The following is a 15837-nucleotide window of genomic DNA, read 5'->3' as shown; positions in this document are numbered from 1 at the left end:
GCTCAGCAGTCGAGCCCCGGCAGCACCCACGTGGCAGCTCACACCTGTCTAACTCCAGTTCCAGGGGATCCGATACCCTCACACAGACATACATGAGGGCAAAACACCAGGTATATAAAATTGAAAACAAACACTGCAGCCTGCTGAAGTTGTCCTTTGGTCACTATATGTATGCATACATGTGTCTGTACACTTTGTGCCCACATACAAACATGGACATACACTGAAAACAAAACCCTGCATTATTTGACCCTTGTTTTCTGGGAACTAGGGAATTGGCCTCTGGGTCTATGGAGATGAGCAGAAGCAGCATGGCAGAATCACCTTTCAAATGTGTACTTGCTCTCAGCCCGGAAGAAGTAGACGTGAGATTTGAACTGCAGCTTGAAAACGTAGTCCTTGTGGATGCTGTCAGCCTCTTTGGGGAGGCTGACACTGTAACCCAATAGTGGGAGGCTGGCCAGCGGGTAGTCATCCTGGAAGTCAGCACAGGAGCAGGGTCACTGGGGTGCAGGTCTGCACCAAGAGAGCCCATTACCTGGTGGCCCTCCCCAGCCCTTCACTTAATACCACTGGTTCTCCCCCAAAAATGGTAGTTTGTACAGAGGGGGCCATAGGTGAGAAAGGCTGATTCCGTTTTCATTGAAAAGGTGCTATAATGGTGGAATCGGAATCAGACTGTGAAGAGGAAATAGAATTGTGCTCAACATACCTGATGAGTTTTATAGAAGAACAAGCAGAAGTTGGTAAAGACCACCCAGAGCTTCTGCCAGCCATTGCTGTTCTTGAACTTTCTCAGCAGATATCCTGAGAGCTGGTTCTGTCAGTAGAAAAGGCAAAAGCACTTCGCCTTCACCATAATCCTTGCTCAGCAGATGTCACCAGTTCCACGACCCTGACATCTAGCCAAAATATCCACACACAGGTCTCTGCATGCTCAACATCTAATTTTTTCTTCTCCAAGACAGGGTTGCTCTGTGTAGCCCTGCTGTCCTGGAACTCTCTCTGTAGACCAGGCTGGCCTCAAACTCAAGCGCTGCACCTGCCTCTGCCTCCCGAGTGCTGGGATTATAGGTGTGCACCGCTATCTATACCTGGCTGATGCTCACCGTTTATCAACATGGTTTGTGCAACTAAGCCCTGACAACAGGATGTTAGTCAGGGACACACTTAAGTAGGATACTTCTCTTCTGATACATAATAAAATTAGCTTTCTGACAAAGGACGCTATTTACAAACCTGTAAGAACAAGACGAGGTCGGTGATGACACATTGAACCAAGTTTGGAAGGTTCTTGGAAATTTGGGGGGAAGGCACTTAGGTGCCGCACTGGAAAAGACACCCCCAGCCAGCCCACTGACCCCTCCTGTCTTCAGGGCCTGTGTCTAATATGTGCTGCCTAGCTTCCCGAGAGTGCCCCACCTACTTTGATCTGTAGGTATCTCAGGCCTCACTAGGGACCTGCTGTGTTCTGACTCCCACAGTCTTGAGCCTGGCCCAGGAGAGTGAAGACGAGGCTATGGAGAACTTGTAGCCAGGGTGGAGGGGGCAAGTCCAAGAATGGGTGTGTTGAGGTGCTAGACTGAATAGCTTGAGGTTCTGTGGAGCCAGATGTGTACTAATCAGTGAGCAGGTGAGCATGAGCATGGGAAGTGAGAAAGGCTGGACAGACTACGGAGAGCACTGTCCTGGGGCAGCAAGTGGGCCTTTCAGCAAATCCCACTATAGACAACCGCCGCCTGGACAAGACACCAGGTGACGTTCGGTGGGAAGTCGCTTTTCAAAGAGAGCCTGAGTAGACAGTGAGACTTAAACTGCTCTCTGCCGGTGAGGGAGGGGGCAGGAGGCAGCTGTCGGACTGGGCCCCTGCCTAGTAGCCGGCACACCAGTAGGGGAAACTTCAGGAGGGCTCACGTGTATGCTCAGGACAGCCATACCTCAACGGCTGCGCTGTGGTCTGCTCTGGACACACTTGTGTTCCGGTACCAGCACACATGCATTGTGGTGTTGGCCCTGTGCTGGCTGTTCCCTTCCAGGGAGCCCCGGGTTCCTCGGGCATCTTCTGAGTCCTCCAGAGAGACCTCATCGGAAGATCCTGGGAAGAGTTAGCAGCACCTGGCACCACGAACCAGTGAAGCTCCCCCAGGGCCTGGAAATAGGCCCTTGGTACCCAAGTCAGCAGCCAGACAAAACCATACGGTGCTAGGATAGGCCAAGAATCCTTCCACCTGGGCATGGCCACCTATTTTCCTGTGTGTGGGAGGGAAACTCATGGGACCTGGCATGCTGGCCAAGATCAGGAAAGCAATTTCTAGAAAAGCTTTTAGAGCTACAGAGGGCATCTCCTAGGGTGACTTGAGTCAACTCACTGGGGGTACGAGAACACACTGGGCCTCCCAGCAGCACTGGGGATGTGTCGCCAATACTCTTGGCTGCCTGGATCGCGGCATTCAGGTCCTGCATCCACTTTTCCTTTTCTAGCCGAGTGCTGTAAAGCAGAAAGTCAAGTTAGCTGCCTCTGCAGGGCAGCTCTTCCTGGCCTAGAGTCCTGTCCTTTTGTCTCAGGAGACAGGTCTGGTTTGGGCACCTGCTCCATCCCCTGGGTCCTGAGGATTGTCAGAAGCATGCCTTCTCCAGCCTGTTACTAGGGTGAGCTGGAGAAGCCGGAGGAGCTGGAGGAGCTGGGGGAGCTGGAGGAGCTGGAGGAGCAGGAGGAGCTGGAGAAGCAGGAGGAGCTGGAGGAGCTGGAGGAGCTGGAGGAGCAGGAGGAGCTGGAGAAGCAGGAGGAGCCGGAGGAGCTGGAGGAGCTGGAGAAGCTGGAGAAGCAGGAGGAGCTGGAGGAGCTGGAGAAGCTGGAGGAGCTGGAGGAGCTGGAGAAGCTGGAGGAGCAGGAGGAGCCGGAGAAGCTGGAAGAGCTGGAAGAGCTGGAGAAGCAGGAGGAGCTAGAGGAGCAGGAGGAGCTGGAGGAGCTGGAGGAGCCGGAGAAGCAGGAGGAGCCGGAGGAGCTGGAGAAGCAGGAGGAGCCGGAGGAGCTGGAGAAGCAGAAGGAGCTGGAGGAGCTGGAGAAGCTGGAGAAGCAGGAGGAGCTGGAGGAGCTGGAGAAGCTGGAGGAGCTGGAGGAGCTGGAGAAGCTGGAGGAGCAGGAGGAGCTGGAGAAGCAGAAGGAGCTGGAGAAGCTGGAGGAGCTGGAGAAGCTGGAGAAGCTGGAAGAGCTGGAGAAGCTGGAAGAGCTGGAGAAGCAGGGCAGGCTTCGGTGCTGGAACTAGTGAGTTTAGTACCAAAAGTCTCAATATTGAAACACAAGACTGGATTTGGTTCACGATTAAGGTGGCATTTCCTGGTGGAAAGAGGACCAGCCAAGACAGACTTCACTGAGCAGCAACTACACCTGGGGAACTCACTGATCTGGAGAGGAGAAAGCCTCAGTTTGCTCCCATGCTGTGGCCCCAAGCTGACTTTCACCATAAGTATTCCTCTTGCCCTAGGGTTAGGGTGCTGGAGCCACTGGGAGACCAACTGCCACGAACCCTAGGCGCCTCCCCAGAGCACCCTGGTTAGTCTCTTGAGAAACAAATGTCAACAGTCCTTCCCTGCCTACAAGGGAGAGGACACTCCTTGCCTGGTAACTTGGGAACAGCTGAGCCCCGTGAGGCCCCAGGGGTTGGTACTGAGGTCCTCATCCCTGCATGAGGCTCTGTTCTCAACTGAGTGGTGGAGAAGGCCTTACCTGGCTGCCACCACAACTGTCTTCTGAGCTGCATAGATTGTGAAACAATGAGGAACAGACCATTCATTCTCACTTTCTTCTACCTGGAGGCGAGAGAAGAGGCCACAGCCCACGGGTTAGGAGAAGGCTGATTGAGCCCAAACCTGAGGCATATACAAAATGACGGCCAACAATGCTAGGTGCTGCTGGCGTGGAAGGCTGTACGATCTAAGTCTATATGACTACTGGGAAGTCCAGGGCACACTTGGATCCCTATATTCTGGCAGCTGCCGCCAAGTGACTGAGATCTGATCTAGAGACACTGAAATACTCACCGGTGGGTCCAGCACTATTAGCTGAAAATCAAGCAAAGAAGATGTTGAGCATTTTAGAAAATTCATCTGTCAATCTGGCACCAAGATCTTTATCAGATGCCAAGAAAAGCCATTGCATACTGATTTCAACCAAAGCATACTAATGATTTGATGGGAAAATTCCAAGATAAAATATTACCGAATCAAACCTAAAATCATAAAAGAAGTGTCCTAGCACCAAGCAAGGTGACTTAAAGTAATTCAAGGATGGCCGGGCAGTGGTGGCGCACACCTTTAATCCAGGACTCAGGAGGCAGAGCCAGGTGGATTTCTGTGAGTTTGAGGCCAGCCTGGGCTACAGAGAGAGTTCCAGGAAAGGCACAAAGCTACACAGAGAAACCCTGTCTCAGAAAAAAAAAAAAAAAAAAAAAAGAATGCAAGGATGGTGTGATACTAGAAAGCTTAGTAAGAGACTTCATCCTATCAGAGGGCAGAAAAAGTGATCTCTTTACATACTGAGAACACCTTTGCTGAAAGCCAACATTCTAATATTTCTGACAGTAAATACCTCTGCAATAGAAGGAAACTGTTTAACATGACCAAGCTCCTCTCTCACAAGCAAGACCCACTCTCTTTCTCTGAATAGTGTAGATAAGGACACACACTTGTGTAGCCCTAGGACTACCCATTATAGATGACCCAAAGAATGCATAGTTCCCTATACAGACGGAGCCCACAAGACAAAATCCCTGAACTTCACTCTCGACAGAAAAGATCTGGATTGGAACCCTGCCAGCCATTTAACAGAATGTGGTCTGTTAGTCTTCCCCCAAGTTAATATTTAAATTTCGTGTGATTTCAGTTGAAATGCCAATGGTGTTTTGGAACATAATTTGTCTAAATGGCTCCAGACTTTACTTGGAATACTTCAATTCATTTTTAAAAAGTGTGTCATCATTGTGTGTATGATGTGAGTGAGTGTGTGTGCATGTGTGCATAGTTATCTATTTCCACTTTTACATGGGTTCCAGGAGACCCAACCTGAGCTGTCAAGCTTGCACACCAAAAGAGAATCTAAAAGTGGGGATAAGGATGGGGTAGGATGCAGTCCCTCACACAGCAGCCATCTCCACCATGGATGACACTAGTCGAGTGGACGGTGCGGTCGTAAGGAAAGTAGAAGATGAGGTGTCCCACAAAACAGGCAGTCTTTGCGTTCAGCGAGAGCATGGAGGCTTCAAAAATGATGGGGAAGCGACTATCTGGAGAGAATACTACATCCCTAACTAATCACATCTAGAAAACTCCAGACTGAAAAGTGGAACTGAAGATGTGGCTCCGCCATCAAGGATGTTTGCTGGTCCTTCACAGGACCAAAGTTTGGGTCCCAGCGCCCACTTGGACAGCTCACAGTTGTCTGTAACTCCAGCTCCAGGGTATCCAACACTCTCTTCTGGCACCCAGGGACACCAGTCCACAAATGCCCATACCCACACATACATAAAAATACATCTTAAACGCATTAAAAAGTGCCAATAGGACGGTGTGTGGTGGCACACACCTTTAATCCCACACGCAGGAGGTGGGAAGAGGCAGGTAACGTCATGAGTTTGAGGCCAGCCTGCTCTGCACAGTTCTAGGACAACTGGGGCTACGTAGAAAGACCCATTCAAAACACCAAAAGACAAAAGCCAATGCAGTGGCATGTCTAGTCAAAAGGGCTACACAAATCCTACATGGAAAAGGCGGGAAGGGCTGACCACAGCAACATGTCTACAGCATTCCTTCAACAAATGGTTAATATCATCCCCCACATTTCAGAGGCCATTCCAAAATAAGACACCTCTACAGGATGGAGTTTTAAATTCCACTAAACTATAGAGGAAAAAAAGGTAATTACTCCATGATAAAAGCATTTGTGGCCTGGGGCTGAGCAGATGGCTCAGCTCAGTAAAATGAGTTCAGATCCCCAGCACCCACGTAAAAAGCTGGGTATGACACTGAGCATCTGTATTCCCAGCATGGGAGAGACAGTCAGGCAGATCCCCGGAGCCCACTGGCTAGCCAGGCTAGCTGATTGGTGAGTTCTAGGTTCAGTAAGAGACTGTCTCAAAAAATAAGGTGCAAAGAAACCTGAAGAACCTGATGTTGACCCCTGGGCTTCCACATTCATGCACACACACACACACACACACACACACACACACACACACACGAAATTGTGCACACACACACACACACACACACACACACACACACACACACACGAAATTGTGCACACACACCGACACTTGGAAAGGTTGACCAGCCAGCTCTACTTTAAAAGGTTTCACTGGTGCGCACAAACGGGGACAAAGCGACAGACACACTGAGTGATTGTTTTGCAGAAAAACAAAGTGCCGAGGCTAGGGACTTGGTTAGCCTGCCAATCAATCATTCAAGGGCAGGAAGAGTAAAATGATGACGCCCCTCTCACCAGGGCAGGGAAGGCAGAGGGATGGCCCTCCTGTACTGTAGGCCGGGTGCACATTTAGAACTCACTGTCAGCAGCTGACTGGTGCTACTGCTGGGCAGCCATGAGCAAAGACACTAAGAGCAACACACGCTTTGCATGATGGGACCACTGTGAGGATGGATTTGAAGATGCTTGAGAGACAGAGCCCAATAATGTGGTGTGCGCTCCTGAAAGACCATACTGGCCTGATGACATGTTAGGTGCGGTACACTGGAGCTTGTCACTTGTCACCAGATTCCTCTACTGCACCAGAGAAGTCAGAGAATGTCACAGAGTGCTCAGGATGAATTACTGAGAAAAAACAGTACTGGTCATAAAGTGGTAGGTGGTAACCGGTGACAAGTCACCACAGCTAAGCCTGGGGTGCTGTAGTCACGGTGACATTTACCTAATATTTCCAGTGTTTCCCCTATAGGGGTGTGTACTTTAAAAGTAAGCCATCAGACAAGGGGGTTGGCTTCCGGAGGTGGCCGCTGCTAACTCAGCCACGTGGAATCACATGTTATAAACATCGGTTTCAAGGCTGAGCAGAGGCTACAGTCAGGAAGAAAGGAACCCAGCATGCTGCTGCAGCAGTAGACACCAGAGCAGTGTGCGGGGCGCAGATGACCACCGCAGAGGGGTCCTGGAAACACACACTGTGTCGCCCTTGCTTTCAGTGTCTCCAGGACAAGTTTCAGGCCAGGTTCCAGGGTCTACATGAGGGGAAGATAGCCTCCAGATCAGTGGTTCTCAATCACGAATGCTGCGCCCCTTTAATACGGTTAGTTCTTCATGTAGTGACCCCAACCATGAAGTTATTTTTATTGCTGCTTCATAACGGTCATTTTGCTGCTGTTATGAATCGTAGTGCAAATATCTGTTTTCCAATGGTCTTATGTGATCCCCGTAAAAGAGTCGGTCAAGCCCTGGGGGTCACAACCCATGGGTTGAGAAGCACTCCCTGCTCTAGATTTTCCTGACTCTGTGACTTTAAACAGGGTTTTCTTTTTCTAAAATTTGTTTTGAAATTTATTTCTTTTTATTTTATGCATATGTATATGTATGTGGGTGTTTTACCTGCACGTATGCCTGCACACCATGTGCATGCAGTGCCCACCTAGACAAGAAGATAGTGTGGGCCCCCCTGGAACTGGAGTGACAGATGGCTGTGAGCTGCCATGTGTATGCCGGGAATCAAACCTGGGTCCTAGGAAGAGCAGTCCAGTGCTCTTAAGAGCTGAGCCACCTCTGGCTCTTATTTTTTTAAAGATTTATTATTTTTATTCGTGTGTGTGTGTGTGTGTGTGTGTGTGTGTGTGTGTGTGTGTGTGTCTGTGTGAGGGTGCTCATAGATGGCATGGAGTCCCTTGGTGCTGGAGTTACAGGCAGTTGTGAGCTGTCGGACGTGGGTACTGGGAACTGAACTTGTGTCCTCTGGGAGAGCAGCAAGCACTCCTAACTGCTCAGCCATCTCTGCAGCTCTTAATCAGGGTTTTCCTAACCTCCATAGGCAAAGTTGATAAACTGGGTTATGTTAAAGTTTAGTTGTTATCCTATGTCAGACATCCCCGTGGGCATGTATTCAGGGTGTACAGACACCCCGTGGGCATGTATTCAGGGTGTACAGACATCCCCGTGGACATATATTCAGGGTGTACAGACATCCCCGTGGACATATATTCAGGGTGTACAGACATCCCCGTGGACACGTATTCAGGGTGTACAGACACCCCGTGGACACGTATTCAGGGTGTACAGACATCCCCATGGACACGTATGCAGGGTGTACAGACACTCCATGGGCATATATTCAGGGTGTACAGACACCCCGTGGACACGTATTCAGGGTGTACAGACATCCCCATGGACATGTATTCAGGGTGTACAGACATCCCCGTGGGCATATACTCAGGGTGTACAGACACCCCATGGGCATGTATTCAGGGTGTACAGACACCCCGTGGACACGTATTCAGGGTGTACAGACACCCCGTGGACATGTATTCAGGGTGTACAGACACCCCCGTGGGCATATACTCAGGGTGTACAGACATCCCATGGGCATATATTCAGGGTGTACAGACACCCCGTGGGCATATATTCAGAGTGTACAGACACCCCATGGGCATATATTCAGGGTGTACAGACACCCCGTGGGCATATATTCAGGGTGTACAGACACCCCATGGGCATGTATTCAGGGTGTACAGACACCCCGTGGACACGTATTCAGGGTGTACAGACACCCCGTGGACATGTATTCAGGGTGTACAGACACCCCCGTGGGCATATACTCAGGGTGTACAGACATCCCATGGGCATATATTCAGGGTGTACAGACACCCCGTGGGCATATATTCAGAGTGTACAGACACCCCATGGGCATATATTCAGGGTGTACAGACACCCCGTGGGCATATATTCAGGGTGTACAGACACCCCATGGGCATGTATTCAGGGTGTACAGACACCCCGTGGACACGTATTCAGGGTGTACAGACACCCCGTGGACATGTATTCAGGGTGTACAGACACCCCCGTGGGCATATACTCAGGGTGTACAGACATCCCATGGGCATATATTCAGGGTGTACAGACACCCCGTGGGCATATATTCAGAGTGTACAGACACCCCATGGGCATATATTCAGGGTGTACAGACACCCCATGGGCATATATTCAGGGTGTACAGACACCCCATGGGCATATATTCAGGGTGTACAGACATCCCATGGACATGTATTCAGGGTGTACAGACATCCCATGGGCATATGTTCAGGGTGTACAGACACCCCCATGGGCATATATTCAGGGTATACAGAAAGCTTGCAGCAGCAGCATCAATGACTCAATCCCCAGGCAGCTTTGTACCAAGCACAGTACAGTGAACACAAGCCTGTGTCTGTCCAAGGGATGGTTGTTTCCGGGTGAGCATCATAACTATGTGGCATATGGAAACAGCTGTCTACCCAAACCCACTCCGAGTTGTGGGTAAAGTGGGCAAATGCTGTCAGGTGCTGAAGGAGAATGACCCAGAAAGCTGCCCATTGGTTGAATATGGTGCAGTCTGGGGGTCAAGAAGAACAAGAGCCATGAGAGGCTGAGGAGAAACAAGAAAAGTCCAACATATTCCCTTAATATCACGTGGCCTGCTCACCACTGAAAAAGACCCCAGGCTTGCTGTTGTGTGAGGGAGGTGGGGCAGAAGCCCAGCCCAGTACCTAAAGCCAAACCTCAGGTAAGCATGTTGCCACTCACCAGCATGCCGCGTAGAGGAAGGAAGCCCCGGATCCGGAAATGACTGGCCCCTGTGACACTTTTACTTGTATACAGCAACATATCTGAGAACTGAGGGATGGAAAGCCTTTTAGACAAGTGAATTGTACCAACAAGGGACAGAGTTTCAGTGTAAATATAGTTAGACTCTGGTGAACTACAGATGGCCAGTATGTGTCTACCAGATCTACCAAAGTGACTGGAGGTGGCTGGGGGAAAAAAGTTCATTCCTTTGATCCTTTTTGACCAGATATATGTAGTAGTTACATAAACCAGCGGAACTGGGGACCCCCCAGCAGTCCCCCCCTGGGCTGACCTAGCCAGTAGAAGCAGTCAGGCGCTCTGGCTGGCACCGTCAGTTGGCCCCTCACCTGCACAGATCAAGTCAGAGGCACTTGGAAAAGAAACCCCGCTAAGATGAGGACACACATGGTCGGGTCCTCTGTAGCCATGTTTCTAGGCCAGCACTGAGACCCCTCGGCTGCCACTGGGCCACCAGCACATTTCTGCAGCCACACGGACATCTCCATGTTGGCTCTGCTTGTCCTCCCAGAATGTGGAGTGGGAACCAACGGGCAGAGCAGCTGCTTCCTGTTGCTCACTCTCAGGAGACCTCCTGAGTTCCCATGCGACACTGAGCTGCCACCTGGGATGAAGCTTCTTGGGGCTGGGCGAGCAGGCAGAGCGGGGTCTTGACAGAATTTTGCCCACTGACTCCTCCCAGAGTGGAAATGCAGTTTGGGGAAACATTACCAGAAAAAACATCCTCTGTTGCAGGCCCTTCTTGGTGAGCTTGTGAAGGCAGCCCTCACGGATGAACTCCTGAAAGATAACCAAGGCCCCTGTGAGCCAGAGTGCAACAGACATGCGCTAGTTGGGCCAAAGGTCATGGCAGCCAACAGCAACCTCTAGCTTGCTGGCTGGCTGGCTTGTGTGCACACGCCATAGCATCCATGTAGGGGTCAGAAGACAACTGTCAGGACTTCTCTCCGCCCACTTTGTGGGCTATGGGATCAAACCAGGGTGTCAGGCCTACACACATCTTCCTGCTGAGCCGTCTTGACAACCCCTCTGGCTTCTTTGAACCCTGCCAAGTGGCAGCCGTCTGGGAGAGTCAGCCTACTCTTCAATAGTACCCCTAGTCACCCACGTCCTCTCCTGGTACCAACTTGGTCCCCAGTCATCTACCTGCCCTGAGACGAGGGAACCAAGAGGTCCACTCTAGTGGGGAGACACTGGGAGACGAGGTCATGAAGAGTCCATCTGAGTTCTTCTGTGGGAAAGGCTGGGCAGAAGTAGGTGTGACAAGGGACAGTCTCCACAAACACTGGTGCTTATAGTTGGCTGCCCTGCACTGGGTACTGAATAAAGAACAAGACCCCTATTGCCACAAAGGCTTAGAAAGTCAAGGAGCTAAGTGTGGTGGCACATGCCTTTAATCCCTGTCCTCAGGAGGCAGGGGCATGAGGCTCTCTATGAGTTCGTGGCCAGCCTGGTCTACATGGTGTAGTTCCAGGCCAACCGAGGCTACACAGTGAAACCCTGTCTCAAAAACAAAGAAGTCAAAGACAAGAGGCCAATCAGAATGACTGACGCCTGGGTGGGTGCGGCCCTCCAAACACCAAGTAAGGCACACAGGAGACTACATGCTTGCTGACAGAAGACGGAAAACAGTCCTAGCGGGATAGTTCCCTAGGAGACGGGACGGTCTACCACCTGTACGTGAACTTCAGTCCTTAGTGGGGCCAGCTAAGCTTGCTGCTCCAGTCTTCATGTCAACAGTACTGAGTCAAGAGCAAAGGATCATGGTGAGGGGACACAGGCAAGAGACACACCGACCCTTGGGCTAGAACTGCATGTCCAGAAGAAGCCCACACATCTACGGACAAGACAACCCAACCAATGTGCCTGATAGCCTGGTATCCACCTGCAAAGGAGTCAAGCTGGACTAATGGGTCAGAAGACGGGCACGTGGCTCAGTCCGTGCACGCTGGGCAGGCGTGCACAGAGTCCCATGTTCGTCCCTGCTGTCACAGAAGCCAGTGTGTGGTGTGCACCCACAATCCCATCACTCAGGAGGCAGAGGCAGAGGTCAGCCTGGGTTACATGAGACCCCGCCAAAGAGAAAAAGAGAAAGGAAAGAAAAACTAGGAAAGAAAAACAAATTGGTGATGAATCTTGGGTTAGGAAATAATTTCTGGACTATGACACCTAAGGCGTCAACAACTAAAGATAGCCTGAGTGTCCTCAGAATGAAAAGTTTTAATACTATAGATGATAGAACCAATGAGGGTAAAAAGACAAGCCAGAGGAGGGGAGAAACTCTCACAAGATTATTCTGCTGCTTTTCATCTCAGATTCCTGAGATGGAGTCTCGCCATGCAGCCTAAACGGGCCTCAAACTCAGAATCCTCCAGCCTCAGCCCCACGCGCTGGGATTGTCGATGTGAACCACCTTTCCTGCTACTGTGTTTTCTTAGTCTCCCAGCACCTCGTGGGGCGGCTCTTCCACGCTGGCTCCACCAGAACGGGGACTGACTACTAATGGGTCTCCCGTGGGCTTCTTTCTGGGGTAATGAAAATGCTCCCAGTTAGTGATGATGACTACATAAGTTTGTGTGTACACCGAAAGCCACTGGATTACATACTTTAAAGGGGTGAGTTTTATGCTGCATTAATAAAATCCAATTGAAGACAACAGGCAGAAAACCTTTCCCAAGTATATCCACTTACCCTTCCAGGGGCAATGAGGTTTTCTACGCCGACCAGGTCCCGCTGTAGCTCAGTCAACTTCTGGAGGTTCTCTAGCCGGGTAAGGCTGTGCTGCAGCCTGGTGGTCACTTCTGTGATGGCCTTCAGTGCCTCTGTGTGGAGAGGTCCCTCAGTTCAGACCCCTGAACAAGACCCCCACTCTCTGCCTTGTGAAAGAGCCAGTGTGTTATAGGGTGGCTTTAGCTTGAGACACCGGAGACTCCTTGCAGGGCTCTGGCCCCCTGGCATGAGCTCCTGTTCAAGGATGGTCCCTGCAGATGCCCCGGAAGCTCTGGCTTTGTTGAAGCCAAGGGGTACAGCAGCCGACACCATGGCCTGCTGGGAAGGGGCAGGTTCTATAAACAATGCAAAGCCCTATTAGTTCTTTACGGAGATCAGGTCACTGTGCCTTAAATATCTGAAGTAACTTGCTTCTTGTAACAGATGGCCACTTAGAGCTGAAGCCAATGTAAGAGGCCAATAAACAGGAAGGAAACTCACTGGGATGAACACAGACCCCACAGCTGCTTGCCTGGTCCTGTCCCTCTCCTGCCCCCAGAGCAGTGGCCCATCTTCCCTGCCGGACCCACTCATGGGGACTGCTCTCTTGTAAAAGAAGTTTCGTCTTTAATTGTGTATATGTGTGTGTGTGGTTGTGGGTGAGTGATCATGTGCACACCCGAGTGCAGACACCACTGGAGTTACAGGAGACTGTGAGCCACCCGACATGGATGCTGGGAACCAAACTTGGGTCCTCCGCAAGAGCAGCAGTGCTCTTAACACCGAGTCATCTCTCCAGCTTCCTGCTCCCCCTTTTTCAGGACCCTCTTCCTGCCTGACCACAGGGCCTCCCACTTGTGGGTCCCCCCTCCACAAGCAGCTTGACAAGGTCTCCAGCCCCGACTGACACCGTCTTGTTCTCAGTCCCTCCCTGACAGGGATTTTGTGGAATCAAGGATGGCTGGTGTTCCTTATAGGGTGCTTGTAGCTTTCAGAGGCAAAAGCAAATTAAGAGAGGAGCACACACAGAAATCATCATGCTTCACAAATCGTGAACACATTCTTCTACAAATGCTACGTACACGACACTGAAAACACCAGGAGGAACCAGCGATGTTACCGCAGTCTGAACATGAGTCATGGGAGCTGCAGTCTGCAGGCCTGGGCATCTGCATTGCCTTGTTCTGCCTCTGTGAGCCTGGAGAGATGCTCAGTGGTTGGGAGAACTGACTCCTCATATAGAGAGGACCCAGGTTCGATTTCCAGCACATACATGGCACCTCATAACCATCTGTAACTCCGGCTCCAGAGGACTCCAGTGACCCTCCTTCCTGGACTCCAGTGACCTTCCTTCCTGGACTCCAGTGACCCTCCTTCCTGGACTCCAGTGACCCTCCTTCCTGGACTCCAGTGACCCTCCTTCCTGGACTCCAGTGACCTTCCTTCCTGGACTCCAGTGACCCTGCTTCCTGGACTCCAGTGACCCTGCTACCTGGACTCCAGTGAGTCTGCTGCCTGGACTCCAGTGAGCTTGCTGCCTGGACTCCAGTCATCCTCCTGCCTCAACCTCCCAAGTAGCTGGAATTACATTACATTCATGGGTCACCACTCCTAGCTAATTGTATTTTAATGACAATTTCAATGACTTACAGACAGAATCTTCTTGTACTAAATTTATGGTATAACTAAAATTTCTATTCATGGGGCTGGAGAGATGGCTCAGTGGTTAAGAGCACCGACTGCTCTTCCAGAGGTCCTGAGTTCAATTCCCAGCAACCACATGGTGGCTCACAACCATCTGTGATGAGATCTGGTTCCCTCTTCTGGCCTGCAGGGACACATGCAGGCAGAATACTGTATACATAATAAATAAATAAATCTTTAAAAAAAATTTCTATTCGTAAGTGAACAGGACTTAGACTTTATCCTTTTGTCCCTTTAACAATTCACATAAGTTAGAAACTTCCAATAGGCCGCTTGGCTCAAATACCTGCTGAGTTTTAGAATCAAGTCTTCCAGGGCGGAAACACCTACCAGAGAGGTCATTCTAGGATATGCGCCATCCCCCAGTGCCCTCGAGTAAGTGATCCTGACAGCAGGACACCTCCTTGGTCACAGTACCTCACGCCATGGAAGGTAGGCAGGGCTGGGAACAGAAAGGCAGGTCCCCGAAGCAGCCGGGAGGAGGGCCAGGCCGGCAGCCAGTTGTGAGCATTGGGGCTGTCAGCCCCTCTGGGGTAGAGCCATGGCGTCTACACTTCCAATTCTGCCCTCAGAGCGGAGAGGCACGGTGCCCTCACTCACCATGGCAGTCACCGTAGTCTCGGTGCCCGGGGGAGTAGTGAGCACACAGACGTCTCAGCAGCAGACGGTAGTGGACCAGCCTCTGGACAGGCTTCAGCAGGAATGTGTTGAGAGGCAGGTAGCAGACCTTCTGGAGCTCGAACTCTTTGTAGACGGCCTCCAGCTTTTTGCAGTGTTTCGTGGCCTTTTCCAGTTCCGTTAGGACCTCATCGTGTCTTTGGAAGTAGCTGGTAAACTCCTACGGAGGCCCAAGAGGACAAGGCTCAGGTGGAGAGACACGATGGAGGGACGTTGGCGGGCCAGTGGGAAGGCAGCTTGTGGCCTGGGCACAGTCCCCGTGTGGACTTCAGAGAGCAGCTGGGAATGCTGACAGAGCGTAACAGGGATGCACAGTGTGGTAGGTCCAACAGAGTTCCCGTTTCCACAGAACCCATGTTTGCCCATCTTAGGCTCTACCCCAAGTGTGCGCCCCGTGCCGTTCCCAGGGTCAGGGCTCCTGCACAGCCAGGCCTCACCACACCCACGGCTGGCTGACCCCTCCCTCCACGCTCATGTGGTGGAAGACCACGGGCCTTTCCTCCATCTATGGATAAAGAGCAAACCTCAGAGGCCAGCGGAGCTAGAGCTCACCTCATGGGACACCCTGAGAACCGGGCAAGAACTAAACCCCATCTGAGCTCTGCCCGGGTTCAGTGCCGACTCGGTTGTGGGAGAGGGGGAGCAACCACGCTTTGGGGAACTGCCCTGAGAAGACTGTTTTGACGGGATCCCTGTGTTGACAGATACCCTACTGCAGAGCTAACCACAGTCTGTTTTAGGCACTGTGTTCTAAGGAGAATTCTGGACTGGATAAAAGCAGGATTCTAGGGGGGTCCCGTTGAGGGTAACACTATGCTGAAAATGCATGTTTTGAGGATCACTCCTCTAAAGGGAATGTTGCTCTGAGGCTGGCTGCTTTGCTGGGAGCCCTATTTAGAGGACTCTGCCGA

General features: G+C 51.2%; 1 protein-coding gene across 1 annotated transcript in view; it reads right to left on the bottom strand.

Annotated features, from left to right (window-relative positions):
• Positions 1 to 15837, bottom strand: part of Farp2 (FERM, ARH/RhoGEF and pleckstrin domain protein 2) — a 97861-nt gene that overhangs the window by 1304 nt on the left and 80720 nt on the right. Inside the window, exons 18-26 of the mRNA XM_028890616.2 lie at positions 14849 to 15086; positions 12527 to 12657; positions 10547 to 10615; positions 9776 to 9865; positions 3728 to 3810; positions 2370 to 2488; positions 1938 to 2095; positions 713 to 820; positions 325 to 476 (exon numbers count right to left, since the gene is read on the bottom strand). Coding sequence (XP_028746449.1) covers positions 325 to 476; positions 713 to 820; positions 1938 to 2095; positions 2370 to 2488; positions 3728 to 3810; positions 9776 to 9865; positions 10547 to 10615; positions 12527 to 12657; positions 14849 to 15086 — 1148 coding nt within the window. The remainder of the gene's footprint in view (positions 1 to 324; positions 477 to 712; positions 821 to 1937; positions 2096 to 2369; positions 2489 to 3727; positions 3811 to 9775; positions 9866 to 10546; positions 10616 to 12526; positions 12658 to 14848; positions 15087 to 15837) is intronic.

This window comes from Peromyscus leucopus, chromosome 13 (assembly GCF_004664715.2).
Source record: "Peromyscus leucopus breed LL Stock chromosome 13, UCI_PerLeu_2.1, whole genome shotgun sequence".
NCBI lineage: Eukaryota > Metazoa > Chordata > Mammalia > Rodentia > Cricetidae > Peromyscus > Peromyscus leucopus.
Note: the sequence above shows the minus strand (reverse complement) of the source record. Positions and strands in the feature narration are given on the sequence as shown.